Raw genomic sequence first — 14,670 nt, 5'->3', positions numbered from 1 at the left:
ATAGTTATGTATGGACCTCAGGTAATCATATTCATGGACCACATTCAGAGATTTCAGTATCACAGTTAGAAAATGTACAAACAACCGGCAAATTGCACCTCAAATTGATTGACTAAACAAAGGATTCATAAGTTACAATGCAAAAATGGGACGATGACAGATAATCCCAGGACATTCTGTCCTCCAATCCTGGGCACTTATAGCAGGTGATGGACAAAGTAAATACAAACAAGCTTACTTCCTGTGCAGCACAGTTTTGCTTTCGAATCTTAATGATCTCCGGCTTTCATCTCAATTTGGAACAATTTCCAGCACTAAACATCAGTGAGGTCATCTCGCATGACCAAAAGTCGTGAAACATCTTCATTCGCAACACAAAGCGTAACTTAGCAAGAATACAGCCAGAAAGGCAGATAAATGTCCTGGTATATCATCCTTTATCATAGTTTAAAGAAGCCTGAGATGTGCTGTATCATTGAGCCTCTTTATCTGCCATCCGGTTCTTAGCGAATGATGCAGGGCTGTCATGGAAGAATCATCGATGGATATTTTATGAGACATCGCAGGACTGCAATCCAGCAGGCCAGTGAGAAGGCATTTAATCGGAATTGCGTGAGTGAAGATCCCGATGGAAAAAATAGGGTTTCTACTACCATCAGGAAGGAGGTTTCCTGGAGTGACTTCTCTGGGGGAGAACTCCTCGTCGGTCTCATTGTCTCCAGTGGTGACAAACTGAAGTCTGCTCTTACCAGATTTCTTCCTCTGAAGAGATGGTCGATTGAGCCTGTACAGCAGATCCCAGTGTGGCCCGTCTCGGTCCTGAACTGAATTGGATGAGCTGTTACGTGAGAGTGCCTTTGACTCATTTTGATGGATTGATGTATCTGTCACTGCCAGCTTTTCAGGCAATCTTAGGACTGTCCTGTTGAGAAATTCAACCATCCGAAATACCACCTGCCTGAGTGATTCTCCTGAAGGAGCACAAAAATCAGGCTGTGTTCTGTCAATCAAATTAACCATTTCAGGGGAGTAAACTTCTGACCGAAGACAACCCTCCCACTGGCCTTGACTTATCTCAAACAATGCATCAGACAATCGGATCTGCTCCTCAGCAAAACCAAGCTCCTGCACAGTTTCATGGCAAATTGATGAGCAATCCACCAACCGGAATAATAGAAAATTCTCTGACTCATGCTATGCAAACCCTAACATAAGATATCAAGCATTGCATCCAAATGAATCCATACTGTTTAAATTAGAATTTGCTGATCTATTGTTAAATGGAGGAAATCCCAGCAACTTCCAAGTAAACTTAAGTTCTAATTGGACTAAAGTTCATTTTAATGTTTAACAATAACCATGTTATTTTATTTTACTTTGTGTATGTTTTTTTAGGTTGCTTTTTGCAGTATAATAAATTGCCACATTACAACATCATGAATGTTTGGAGCGCTAAAGATTATAATGATGGAGATTACATTTCCACAACATGCTAAAATAGCCAAAAGAGAAGAAAAGGTATGAAGCAATTATCACAGACAATATACAAGAATCTATACAGATCTGGAAGATTTAGAATCTAGACAAAAATAGAACTAAACACAGATGTCTAAAATAAGCGAATATTGCAGTATGGTGGCATGAGAGCATGTCAATATCTTTCTAGCACAGTGTCGCTTCATGTCATGCTGGTCAATTCACCCCTATGCTACGCATCAGCCAGTAATTGGCCAACCCGTATGTTAACACCTGTGGCATAAATTGGCAGGACATGTGCTGATACCTCACTGGCACTAATACATTTCGATCTATGCCAATGTGTAGATCCACGTGAGCCACATGACAATCATTATACACAAGGTCATCTCTTATCAAGGTCTAACAAAAGAAATGGAAATGAAGCTTTGCCTCAAGCAAATGTAGGGCCCCCTAATATTTTATATGAATGTACATATAGAAATGTAGCTAGCATTTTCTAATATATGTTTGCTGATGCTTTTCTGATCCTTTGGTTGTGTTACTATGAGGTTTTATCCTCAATGAAGCACAAGTTTGTTGTTCCTTTAGTTAACCTTTAGTCTTTACTCTTTAGCACTAGAATAGCAGGAGATTCACTTAAATTTAAACTGTCTATACACCATTACATTGGCATCTAACTATGCTGACAAGAGAGATTTTATCTGGTCTTGGATCATCCCTTCAACAATTAAATCCTGTTTTAGACGATTATCAAGGTCCAAAGACAATCAATCTGACGAGATATGTGATCAATTCTGGCATTCCAACTGAAGGACAAGAGCCTGAACCAAAAAGTTTAACTTAAAAGACTTTATAGAATTAAACTCTATCATCAAATGTTTAAGTTGATAATCAGATGATCGCATGAACATTTTAAAGAAATGGAATCAAATGAATGAAACCTAAGTTCAATCAAGATAAGCACAATTCTAGGATTTGAAACTTATCATCTCTATTAGATACAAGGAATTTAAGTTGCTGAGATCTCCATGCAGAAAAAAGCTTCACAAAACCAGTACTTTGGAACAGTTCAAGTCGCAATATGTCTCCATCAATCTTTTTATTTTTTTCTATTATTTCTTCAAGAACTTTGATATTTTTCAGGCATATTTACAATGCCAGTAAGAATTATTAATTTGGAATGCTAACATATATGGGAAGTGGACAACTATATGTTCTTTAATCCTACCTCAGTACTCCTTATTTTTAAGTCAAAGGAGTCCAAAAAAGACAACTTACAGGTGGTTTAAAACAAGAAGAAAAACCCACTTGTTTCCTTCTTTTATCTACTAAGTGCCCTATTTAGGAAGACGGACATTCATATGCTTAGTCTCTGACTGATAATTTCCTGGGTAGTGAATCCATTCGCATATAGTTAGCTTCCTCGTGGAATGTCTGTAACAATTTGCTGAAATTTCTCTGGTTATAGAAGACAAAAGCAGGAACAGACAAATTTGTGTCATAGAAACCAATTAAGCTACTCTGTATAAAAACAAGTGCGTGCTTCTTAAACTTATGTATAAGATAGCAATTAAGGATCTTATCGAACCCGATTCAGAGAAGCTGCAACAAAAAGAAGGATATTCAACTGAAAACTTGATCTTTAGCCAATAAAAATCAAATTTTGAGACATCGAAGGCAGCAGAAATGAATCCCAACATACAGATCTATAGATTGCGCAGCAAAATCAAAGAAACCAGAGGATGAGGAATTTACCCGGCAAACAAAGGCCGCAGTGGCTCTCGCCCGATCCAACGGCGAGCTGTAGACTTCATCAAATCTCACGCCCTGCGACTTAAGGAAGACGGCCAGCGCCCTGGCCTGCCGCTCCCCGTTCGGGGTCAGCCCCGCTACCGCTGCCCACCGACCACCGACCAGATCCGGGCGGACGCTGGCGGCGCACTCGCCGTGGGCTATCAGAAGCACCTCGGTGACCCGATCCGCCGTCGCGGAGGCGGCACCGCGGGCGAAAAGCGCCAGAGGCGGCGGCGGCGGGAGGAGAAGGACGTTGCAGGGGTCCCATACCTTGATGGAAGGGCCGAGCAGGCGGGGGGTACCGGCGGCCGAGGGCTGTGGAGAGAGAGGGGAGGCGGCGGCGAGGCAAGGGAGGATCTCAGGTTCTTGCTCGAGGACTTTCTCCTTTGATGGGATAGGGTTCCTGGAGAGCACAACCCCCTCCTCCTCCTCCTCCTCCTCCTCCTCTTCCTCTTCGTCGTTGTCATCGTCGTCGGATGCCTCCAGACGGGGTTGGGAGGAGGATTGGGCGGCGCCCATGAGGCACGTAGAAGGCGGCAACGGCTGCGGCAGAGGCGTCGGGCTGGGGACGAGATCTGGGGCGGCGGAGAGCAACGTTGCCTTCGCAGCGGGCGATCTACTCTCCCAGCGCGAAAGAGAGAGAAGAGGGGTCAGTCTCTCTTGTGCCGTTCATGATCTACTTTTTCTTGAAGTACACGTCTCCCTCTTTACCCATGTTCTACCCTCATAATTGCTGGTGAAACGATGAATCTAAGGAGGGTCCCACTGAAAAGGTTTCCAATTGACATGCGGGTACAAACCACTTGCCCATAATTTGCTTCGGTTTATTTATTTGTATTAGTCTTTCCCAACTAAACAGTCCGCCTTTTTAGTGTTCTTAAGAAATAGAAATATAAATAAATATTTTGTTTTTGTTTTTTTTTTTTGCATTTCTGGCCATTATTTGAACTCCAAGACATAAAACACTCGAGGCGAATCACCAACATGGATAAGTAGCTCATTGCATTTGAATTAGCATGTAGCTCGCAACCCATAGTTGATGATGCATGATCATGATGGCTAGATAAGTGTTGTGGGATCCAATAAAGATCAATGTCGACTTTATTTTAGCCATTAGATTCTGATTTTTTAAAGCTTAATCTTGATCAAAGAAAATTGCTATATTTGGAGTATTTGATCATTCGATTTTATGTGATTTATGAGCCTTTTTTTCAGCATATTTAAGGATAATTTCGATTAAATACACATAATTTTCCTTCTAATGTATCCAACAAACAACAACAAGCTATAATGTCTTAATTATGTAGGATTGATTGATTATACAGATATTTTTTCTGTTATTGAACTCTGAAAAACAATATTCTTGATTAAATCAAGAACATTTATTTTTTAATTTATAATTTCTAGTAAAAATTTTCTAGATTCTTATATATCTCTCATTGTATCATTAATATTAATTGTTTCACTTTTAAAATTAAAACATATCCATACCATCTTAAATATTCTTTTATGATCATTTCATTGCCTTCTCATATAGACCTGGAACAAAGACATGCTTGATCCAAATGGTAAATGGTAGAAGTAACAAGATATGAAGTTAGATAACTACTGAAAAGGTTCAACATTCATGATGTGCCAAGCACAATCATAATCTAATTTGGAAAGAAAGAAACAAGCATTTGAATTAAAATATTTGCATAAATTTGTCTTGACCACAAAAGATATGACTAGGTGTATAAATTAAACTGTGAAGAGAATATCATGGTTATGAACATATATTATAATTCAACTAGCATAATTAATCAAATATTTATCACTGAATTTGGACATGTAGAAATAGAATCTATGTATGCATGTGTCTGTCTGAAGAAAGCAGGGTTTTTTTTTTTTGAACACTTACAAAAAGTTTTGTCAAGCATTGGTACAGTATTGATGATCTTAAATAAGAATCACAAACATCAAAACAAATTATAAAACAGATTGATAGGTGATAGCAAAATAATTGCTAAATTTCTCAATGCAATTAAACAAGAACAGAGGGCTGAGGAAAACAAAATTAGTGACATAGATTTAGGTACACAAAATGGAGATGCTACATAGGTACATTTGGAAAACTTCAACCAAGTTCATAAAGTTATCTATGAAGTGCAAGTTTTTATTCACAAGTTTTGAACCTAAAGAGGTCATAAGCACAAAAAAGAGCATCTGAAAGATAAAAATGCTACACTCACTAAAAAGAAGATTTTTTTTTTTTTACACTTAGGGATATTGAATCTGGCTATTGCAAACGTACATTAGTAATGATGATTAAAATACAGGCCCAACTACCACAATCATATGTGTATACTTCAAGAAAATTCCTTCATTTTCTTTTCCCAAAGAAGGTTGTTGTGTGCTTTCAGAACTAATCTATTTGTCCAAAATACAGCATTCATCAGTTATGCATTGATAAAGGAACAAGAAAAGATGGTATGCTAGTGATGTGAGCTAGTTGGAGAAGGAATAAGAGAGTGGAGAGGATGGAAGAAAAGAAAGAATAAAGAAACAAAGGAAAAGAGAGAATTAAGAGGGCAATAACATACTAATGTTCATTCCAAGATAATTCTTTGCTGAATTACATCATAAAACCTCTATTTATAGCCTCAAATCAACATAAGTTCCAACAACAAAAATAACTCAAACCATGATTCCAACAATCTAAACATATGCTTCAGGAAAACATCTCGACCCACAATTCAAACATATCGGACAAAAGTTCCAGGATTACAAACAATAATTCCAACATACCGTAAGTAGAGAACACAATTTGAACAAATATACTACTGAAGACACTTGTTCCCTGTTCTTTTCGACTTGAGCCTAGAGTAAAATCCTTCTTAAATCTTTCGTTGAGCCACTATCAACAAGCCCCTAGATGGTGCCCAATGCCCCCAATCTAAAAACCAAATCTGGTATTGAGATGCATATCACACAAGTTATCGTAAATAGTTGGAAACCTCCATTTCTAACAGAAAAAAAAAAAGGAGCAATAGATAGATAGATAGATAGATAGAGAGAGAGAGAGAGAGAGAGAAGAATAAATAACAAAATCTATGATACTATTATATTCTAGTTCAAAAGACCAACAGGAGAAAAAAATAGTTATCATGAACCGAAATTAAATTGGTCTATGTTCAGTCATTCTAAACACTCTGCACTTTATGAAACAAGTAATATCTTCACGACATGCTAATTCTTTTCCAGAAAGGTTTACTACAGATTTGCAAAAACTTGCTGATGTTGGAAATTTCAAGCAACAAGAGGATTGACAAACGTGGAGAAACAAGCTCAAATGTTCATCAAAACCTGTTCAAAACTGCTGATCATGATGTTGAGGCGATCATGATGGAGAATTTCAACACCTAAAGTAACATCCTCTATCCTCAAACATGCATGTATAATCGCAACGTAAATTCCCCCAAACAACTGATTGCTTTCTCTTTTTTTGTCCCTTTTTGTCAATGGATATTGCAATTTAGTTCAACTACATACTAAACATTCCCAGGACTTAAATCAAGAGAGAAGAGAGGATAAAGATAGAACTTATCTCAGGCCTGCGTTGAGCTGTTGGAGAGCGCCTTCATGTGAATGTGACCCATATCTGAGAGACTCCCGGCTGATAATGACTTCATTAGAGCATCGTAGGAACCTCCATTGTGCCTCCGGACGAGCCCATTGCCACCGTACGCCCTGGTCATTGTAGCATACACGATCGATGTGACAATGGCAATGAGGGTAGCGTGGAGGGTGAAGAACAAGTCCAGGAGCGCAGCGGCGCGGAGGCGGGAGCTCTCGATATCACACCTGGTGGAGGAGAGGTCGCGGAGACCCAGCAACCGGTGGCAGCCCTCGGGAATGAAGGCCTCGACGTACAGGGAGAGGTCGGTCTGGAATGACCAGAGACCCTGGAGAGCAACGGAGGCGGTTAGGGCTAGCTCAACGACAAAGAACCTCGGAGCAACGGCGACGACGAGCGCAGCGGCAGCAGAGGCGGCGGAGATGGCGTCGCAGTTGGACTGGAGTTCGGCTTGTCATTTCCTCCTCCTCCTCTTCATCCCTATTGATTTACTTCTCCAAACTCTCCCCCTTAACTTCCTCTTCCTCTCACTTCATCTCTATTGTCACCTCCTATCTCTTATCATCATTCTCTCGCTCTAACTCCACCTCCCCATCCTCCCACTTCAACTCCAACATCGCCTCCTCCCCCTCTCCCTCGTCTCTTCCCTCTCTTACTCATCCTCCTCTCTTTCCCCCTCCTTCTCCTCCTCGTCCTCACATATTGCCTTAAAAGAAAATTCAATACAAAAATATATTATTTTAAAAATTAATCATCTTAAATTTATATAAAAATATTAAATATATTACATCTCATCTTAATAGTTATAAGAAGTTAGGATCGATTTGATGAAAATTTAAAGAGTTATACTCGAGTTATATTGATCAAATATTCAACCTAAAACTATCCTCTTTCAAAAATTAATTATCCTAAATTCATTCTAAAATATAAAATAATATTAAATATATTATCTTCTCACCCTACTAATTTTGGAGAAGTTTAAAAAGATTTTAGGAAAATTCAACAAGTTACACTTATCATCAATTCAACCCAAAGATATCATATTTAAAAATTTATTCACTCTAAAATCATAAAAAATTAGAAACATAATACTAAATATTTTAGAATCATATGTTAGTAGTTATGAAATAATTTGAATTAGTTTGATGAAGATACCTTAATTATACTTGAGTTACACTTATGTTATTTTTGGGTTATACTCGTTCACAAATTTAACAAAATTTGATTTGAGCTGATCCGAATCAACTTAACCTAAATCATAATGGTTAGATCAGATAAAAATAACTCATGGATATGTGATTTAAGGATATTATTAATTTTTTTAAAGACGAGTGTCCCTTAATAAAAACGGAGTGTCATATGATAAAAACCTAATATTATAGGTTTTTTTAATTAAATTATCATATATATATATATATATAAGGTGATTTCCATAAAAAAAAACCCTTATTTTTGTGCATTTCCTAAATAGTTATCATAATTTTGATTTTTTCCAAACCATATCCCTTAATTCAAAGCTACCCATATTGCCCCTCCCCCTCCACCCCTCCACCGTTGCCTCCGTGCACTGTCGCCTTGCGCCGCCTCTGCCACTTCCCCCGTGCCCTGCCCTGCACCGCACCGAAGTGTGAGGGCTACCACTGGCTCTCTACCTCACCGAAGCCACCCCCGCAGCCCTCGTACGAGAAATGAGAGGGCGTGAGGGCTGCCGTCGGCCCTCTCCTCCATCATTGGCTTAACCAGACATTTGGCTTTGTGGTGGTTGTATCCACCCAAGAGTTTAAGATGAGAAGTCATTGATTTAAACCTTTCCAAAGGCAGCAAAGCAAACTTCAGGAATGCTCACTGATGATTTATAAATACATCGACCACATCATTGTTGGTCTGCTCACATGATCTACCAGCAAGAAATGGCTTTGGAAAATGCTGTATACAATACCTTCTTCCATATAATCACATACGATAACATTTCATGCAAATGTTCACAGTGTCATATCCATATCAAGTTACAAAAACCATAGTCTGGGAAAACTTTCCATCCAAGAATTACATCTTCCAGAAGGTACTAGAATTCTTCATGTATACAACAAAGGGGTCGACAACCTGCACTTTGTCCCCTTAACAATGTTTCATGATAAGATGCTCCCAGTATATCAAGATAGTGGATGAACTTGTATAAAGTTACTGCTTAATAAGTTGACATCATGAAGTTGATCCTGGCAGGTATATCCGGTGAATGTTACTTTGAGACAGCTTCTCTCGGCAGGTTGGGCATCTCTTCTGTACTCGGATGGCACTAATGATGCAAGCTTTGCAGAATACATGTCCACAGGTGGTAGTAGTCTCCTCCTTCATTGTGTCCATACAAATAGCACATCTCAACTTCACCTCGATGATATTAGACATGTATTGGCTGCTTGATGCCTGGTCAAACATGAACTAGGTCAGAACCAGTGGAACACTCGTCACAACAGAGGCAGAACTAATCAATATTTCCAAAGGGCAACCATGGTGATCAAGGAAAAGTTCATGAATCTAAGATCAAATCAGACATACGATATTCGATTAAGCACAAAATTTGGAAAAGAGTGGAGGATCTTGAAAGTTGAAGCATTAAAAAAAAATAGCACAAAGGTTCCAGAAGCTCATAATAGATGTTCACAACACAAGACTAAGAAACAGATAAGTGACAGTCTTTAGCTTCCTGCTATTCATTTCATTCACTGTATACATATTCCAGCCAAGTTACAAGAAAAAAAACAGTACAAAGACGTACCTTGCCAGATTTCCAAGCATTAGGGTCTTTGTATCCGTCTTCTAATGTATCATTCCAGCCATTTGAACTCTGAAGATAAAAATTAGAGGCTGCCAGGAGATGGAAAAGCATTAGAAAAATCCTGTGTTTGAATGTACAAGTTTTATCTGGATTTAAAAGCCAGGCAATTAGTGAGATCAATTAAGAAGAAAGTATTAGTAATGAGAAACAAAAATATCACATATGATGAATTAAAGTGAAAAACACCATTAAACAAAAATACGATGATAATAAGTATTCCAGAAGTCAATTGCCATCACAGTGAAGACCTTTCACAGTTGCCTTGCTTTTATAAGATCCACTACTCTCCCTCCCTCTCTCCCTCTCTCTCTCTCTGTCCATCTTTTTTTGTCTTTTCCACCTCCTCGCCACCTTCAAAGAGACATAAGTAAACTTTTTCTCTTTGCAAAAACCAAAAATAATGATATGATATAAAATCAAGATGTCCAACAAAAAAATACTTTTTTGAGCAAAGAATAGTTCAAGAATACCAAATGGTCCAACAAATAGTAGGTTTACGGTACACAGAATTAGAGTTTTCCCCATGCTACAATAAAGAATTCAAATGTCACTATATGACTCCATGACCTATCACAAATATCTCATGCTTTAATACGATAAATGCACCATCACCTAGTACTTAATTCTTATCTACAAAAATACTTTTAGTACTAGTTAGAATGGGGAATAACGCTGTCATCCTTCATTTCTACTATTGCCAAAATCCAAATTTCTGATGTATAGAGGAGTTCACTAGAATCCAAAAAGAAATCATCGAATGTTGATCCATTATGTTGTCAATTTAAGTACTGTCCATAGCTGATATTAAAGTTTGATTCTATTAGTTGGACTTTCTACCCAGATATCCCACTCAATGTAGAACTGCATCCTTCAGGTTTACAAATGTCACTTGTAGGTAAAACTATAACTGGAACAATAAGTTCAGTACACTAAACAAAGGTTTGAAATACCCCATACTTGTTGGTACAAACCAATATTTATGGGCCTTTTGATAGCCATTCAGGATATGGACCGGATAATTTCAGTTGTCTGGTCGAATATAGGTTGTCCTATCCAATAAGCTCACCATACTGGCTTACCAGCTGGTATGTAGACTGGTTTTGAACAGTATCAGGTGGTAAGCCTACCAGTACTCTCTTTTCTTTTTTCTTTCTTCTCTCTCTCTCTCCTACCTCCTTAGCCACAGCCTAGCTAAAATGCAGAAATTCAATGTAGTACTGCATTCACCTTGGTTGTCAAATAGCATCAAGGCTACAAGGTAAAGCCTCTTAAACTAGATAGCTTATCATCTAAGATAATGAGCTTTTATTGGAGCATATGACATAAATATTAATCAATTGACCAAATGAAAATTATTTCGGTTATTACCCAAGTGAACTACACACGCACACACAAGATGATATTAACATCAGCCCAACTACTTGACATTTTCCTTTATAGGTCGACAAGTTAAAAAAAAGTAAAAAAATTTCTGAACTAACTAACACCTGATATGTGGGAAGTCTTTGATGAATTTACTATTCACCTTGAACCATATCTATCTGTCTCTTCATTACCTATGATAATGGATGTACATGTATAGAAGATTAAATGTCTAAAAACGAAAAATAATTATCATAACATCACATTTTTGAGCTTGCTAGCTCTTAATACAATTTTTGAGTTTGCTAACGCAGAGGACTTGCTTGCAAACAGAATTGCCTACAAACAAAATTGAAGTATAATTGCAAACGATGGATGTAGAAATGCAGGCAATCTTGTTTGGTTGACATGCAATCAGGAAAACATATGGTTATCACGCAAGTAAAATAACATGGTTATGATCCAATGCATAAGTAAATTGATGAAAGCAGAAACGCAGGCAATCATGTTTGGTTTTCCAATGCTCCCTTCCCTTAGCTTTTATCATATCAGACACTTCCACACTAGTCGATGCTGCTAGATTCATGAATGCAAAATATTATCAATTATCTCGTACTTCATTTTGAACAAAGCTATCCAATTTGAAGGATAAAATATTCAAGATTCAGTATTTTCCATGTTAAAACTTTGTAAGAAACCTGAATAATTTCACACCAACTTCCTTACCTTTTTATGCTGCTAGTTGATCTTATCTTATGCTTCCTTAAACCCTCAACGAAATCACAGAGAGAATATGGATTAAATACCTACTATGCTGTCTCCTAGATGATATAACAATTCTAATTATCTCCATTTTAAAAAACTTAAGAGAGATATGAAACTTCATCATTTAAGGGCAAATGACTCTGGAGCTATAAGTAGTACAGAAACTGCCTTTGGTGCTATCATAATATCAGCAAATGATAGAAATTCAATGAGGTTTCTCAATCTCCTATGTGTCAGTACCTTGGTCTGCACTGTTGATAATTACCATACAAAGGGTTGAAAAACATAATCTATCATAAAGAAGTTACCCACTGAAAATCCACAACAGAAAGAAGAAACATTATGCAAAAGAGATGCTTGGATCACCTCCAACTCCAAGCCGAAGTTCTAGATCATCTTCTCTGATTGTAGGTGCCAATGAACTTGTATATTGATCGAGCCTAATTTCCTGTGGCAAGAAATATTATCATGAATCCAAGCAAGCATTGACAGGAGAACAATAACCAAAAGCAGAGACAAAGACCCAGATAATTAGTATCCAAAATCAAGCCCAATGATTGCATGGTCCTGAAGAAGTACCTCCCCTGAAGATGGAGTATACATCTGCACGTCATCATCGTCATCCTCGATCAGTATAAACTCGGGACAACCTCTTGTGCAACTTGCAGCTGAACTCTGGCCTTTATACAGGGGAGACAGGCCGAGTCTCAGCTCAAGGTCTTGAAAAGTGCCTATGCTCGATCTCGATCTACCCATGATCACTAAGTTAACTCCAAGAATTCTCTGACTGGTAAGCGAAACCACAAATCAAACTAAAATTCAGCAGTATCGAGTAATTATTTTTTTCTTTAGCTAAAAACACAAATCTGTGACTACTTGGTGCAGCAGAACTACAGAGAAGAAGCACGGCGGAAAGCCAAATACAACAAAAGAACAAAAAATCTTCTTTTTGCGAAGATCCGGAGAGAAAATTGGGTGAGAGGAGGAGATTGCCAGATGCTACATGAAAACGATAAAAAAAAAGCCGAATCTTTGTGAAAACCAGAGATCCAAGACGAAGCTAACAGCGCAATTTGCCAAAAAATCGATGACAAGAAAGATCGAGGAAGCTAGAAGAGCAAAATTCCAACTTTTACTACGAAATCAGCCTTACTAAGACCAGAATAGACAGATTCCGCGGCGAATCGTCGATCCACTACGTCTCGAGCAGCGTACGAGACGGATTCAAAGGATTAGAGGGGAAATAGAGGGACATACAACGAGAAACCCCAACCCCACTCGTGATGAGAACGGCAAAGAGTGTGTGCATCCACCGGCAGTGATAATAATAATAATAATAATTATTATTATTATTATTATTATTATTATTATTATTGTTTTCGACCAAAAAAGACTGGAAAAAGGAAAGTGAAAAAGGCACTCTTTTTTTATTTTTCCTTTTTACCAAAAAAAAAAAACAAATTGCGGCGTTAATATTAAAAAGGTGAGGTTAGAATTGAGGGACAAAGGAGAAGCATATATAATAATTTTATTATATATTGAATTGAATTGATTGTTGAGATTTTTTATTATTCTTTAGGATCAAAATTAAATTAATTAAATATAATATTTCTTATTGAAAAAATAAAATAAAATAAGCTTCTGATCTCCATGAACCAATGAAAATTTGATGTATAAATCTCATTCACTGAGAAAATATCAAAATAACCGCAATCTAATTTAGTACTAAACACTATTATTGCAAGGTTATAAGGTCAAATATTCTTTGTAAAAAATAATAATAATAATAGTTGTTACTTCAACATCAAATATTAACCAGAATACCCTTTGACCGTAAATAAGAGTCTCTTCATATATAAGACAATTTGATCTATTTATCCTTCAAATTCAGTCGGTTAATTTTATTACTGAAATGATTTTAACACAAATTAACTTTACTTACTATTAAATATATTATAATAAATAAGAAAAAAAATAATCTAATCACTCTCTCCTCTCACATGCATATTATAATTATAACAAAATTTATTTTTTATAATAAAATATATCCTTTTACAATATATTTTCCCAAAACTAATCATAAATTACTAACTATACAAATATATTGTTTTCAGGATTAATTTATTAGGTGAATTTTTAAAAAAATCCATAACTTTGGGTTTTTTTTGGTGGAGCATTTCAAGTTAATTGTGCCTTCGCCCGTTATTGTTCTTTCGCCCGATCGATCGTCTTTTTTCATCTCATGCTTAATTATCCTATCTATCATGATCGATCATGACTTTTATTGGTCACCCTCTTCTTCTCTCCTAATCATCTTATGCCCTTACATGTGAGTTAACATATAACGTTGGTCACTCTCCTATACTTTTGGCATGTGAGTTGGTAGGCAATGTTGCATTGCTTACTAGTCATTTACACCTTTGTGCGGGAGTTAGTGGCATCAATCACCCCCCTTCCCTTATTGGCCCATTGGTCGTCCCTCTCTCCTCTCCTAACATTTTATGTCAATATAATGAGGTTTATAATGTAAACTTTTCTCTTACGACTGTCTATACCTTTATGTAAGGGTCATGATCGACCATAACAATAAGCAAGTGAGACCTAATGGATCTAATGGCCGAGAGCGAGTCAAGACAGTTACGGCTAAAGCTACAATCAAAATTTTTTAAAATCGTAAAGATAAAATAATTTTTTGATGCAATCCACACGTTCAGTAAAAATTTGTCAAGCTTGGCACTATTAAAAACCTAAATTTAAGAGTGTTTTTTATTTTTATTTTTGGAGAATTCGCCCTAATTGCTTTTATAAATATTAACTC

At 37.1% G+C, this 14,670-nt stretch overlaps 2 protein-coding genes across 5 annotated transcripts; both read right to left on the bottom strand.

Annotated features, from left to right (window-relative positions):
• Nucleotides 1-75: 75 nt before the first annotated feature.
• On the bottom strand, nucleotides 76-3,920 carry LOC103999345 (uncharacterized). Its single transcript, XM_009421081.3, has 2 exons — nucleotides 3,235-3,920; nucleotides 76-1,125 (listed from the first exon to the last, which is right to left on the bottom strand). The coding sequence occupies exons 1-2, from the start codon at nucleotides 3,790-3,792 to the stop codon at nucleotides 448-450; spliced, it is 1,236 nt and encodes a 411-aa protein (XP_009419356.2). The 5' UTR covers nucleotides 3,793-3,920; the 3' UTR covers nucleotides 76-447.
• Nucleotides 3,921-8,818: 4,898 nt separating this feature from the next.
• Nucleotides 8,819-13,156, bottom strand: LOC135581039 (E3 ubiquitin-protein ligase complex slx8-rfp subunit slx8-like). 4 transcript variants are annotated; one of them, XM_065084352.1, is made up of 5 exons: nucleotides 13,006-13,156; nucleotides 12,432-12,639; nucleotides 12,219-12,300; nucleotides 9,666-9,754; nucleotides 8,819-9,313 (listed from the first exon to the last, which is right to left on the bottom strand). In XM_065084352.1, exons 2-5 carry the CDS (start codon nucleotides 12,606-12,608, stop codon nucleotides 9,092-9,094), a joined length of 570 nt encoding a protein of 189 aa, XP_064940424.1. In that variant the 5' UTR covers nucleotides 12,609-12,639; nucleotides 13,006-13,156; the 3' UTR covers nucleotides 8,819-9,091. The 4 variants fall into 4 exon arrangements, with proteins under 4 accessions (XP_064940424.1, XP_064940426.1, XP_064940425.1 ...); XM_065084354.1 differs by having other exon boundaries at nucleotides 13,012-13,153; XM_065084353.1 differs by having other exon boundaries at nucleotides 12,983-13,143.
• Nucleotides 13,157-14,670: the final 1,514 nt, after the last annotated feature.

The sequence above is a fragment of the Musa acuminata genome, chromosome BXJ1-9 (genome assembly GCF_036884655.1).
Source record: "Musa acuminata AAA Group cultivar baxijiao chromosome BXJ1-9, Cavendish_Baxijiao_AAA, whole genome shotgun sequence".
Classification (NCBI taxonomy): Eukaryota; Viridiplantae; Streptophyta; class Magnoliopsida; order Zingiberales; family Musaceae; genus Musa; species Musa acuminata.
This window is presented reverse-complemented; position numbering and strand designations above follow the sequence as displayed.

What these genes read in the sequence shown, in the direction of transcription:
- LOC103999345 (XM_009421081.3), bottom strand. Translation starts at nt 3,792, where the DNA reads ATGGGCGCCGCCCAATCCTCCTCCCAACCCCGTCTGGAGGCATCCGAC. An exon ending in CTGCGGCCTTTGTTTGCCGG is followed by an intron (nt 1,126 to 3,234) that starts GTAAATTCCTCA and finishes GAAACTGTGCAG; the next exon opens with GAGCTTGGTTTTGCTGAGGA.
- LOC135581039 (XM_065084352.1), bottom strand. Translation starts at nt 12,608, where the DNA reads ATGGGTAGATCGAGATCGAGCATAGGCACTTTTCAAGACCTTGAGCTG. An exon ending in ACTTCGGCTTGGAGTTGGAG is followed by an intron (nt 9,755 to 12,218) that starts GTGATCCAAGCA and finishes ATCTCCTGGCAG; the next exon opens with CCTCTAATTTTTATCTTCAG. An exon ending in ATGCTTGGAAATCTGGCAAG is followed by an intron (nt 9,314 to 9,665) that starts GTACGTCTTTGT and finishes ATGTTTGACCAG; the next exon opens with GCATCAAGCAGCCAATACAT.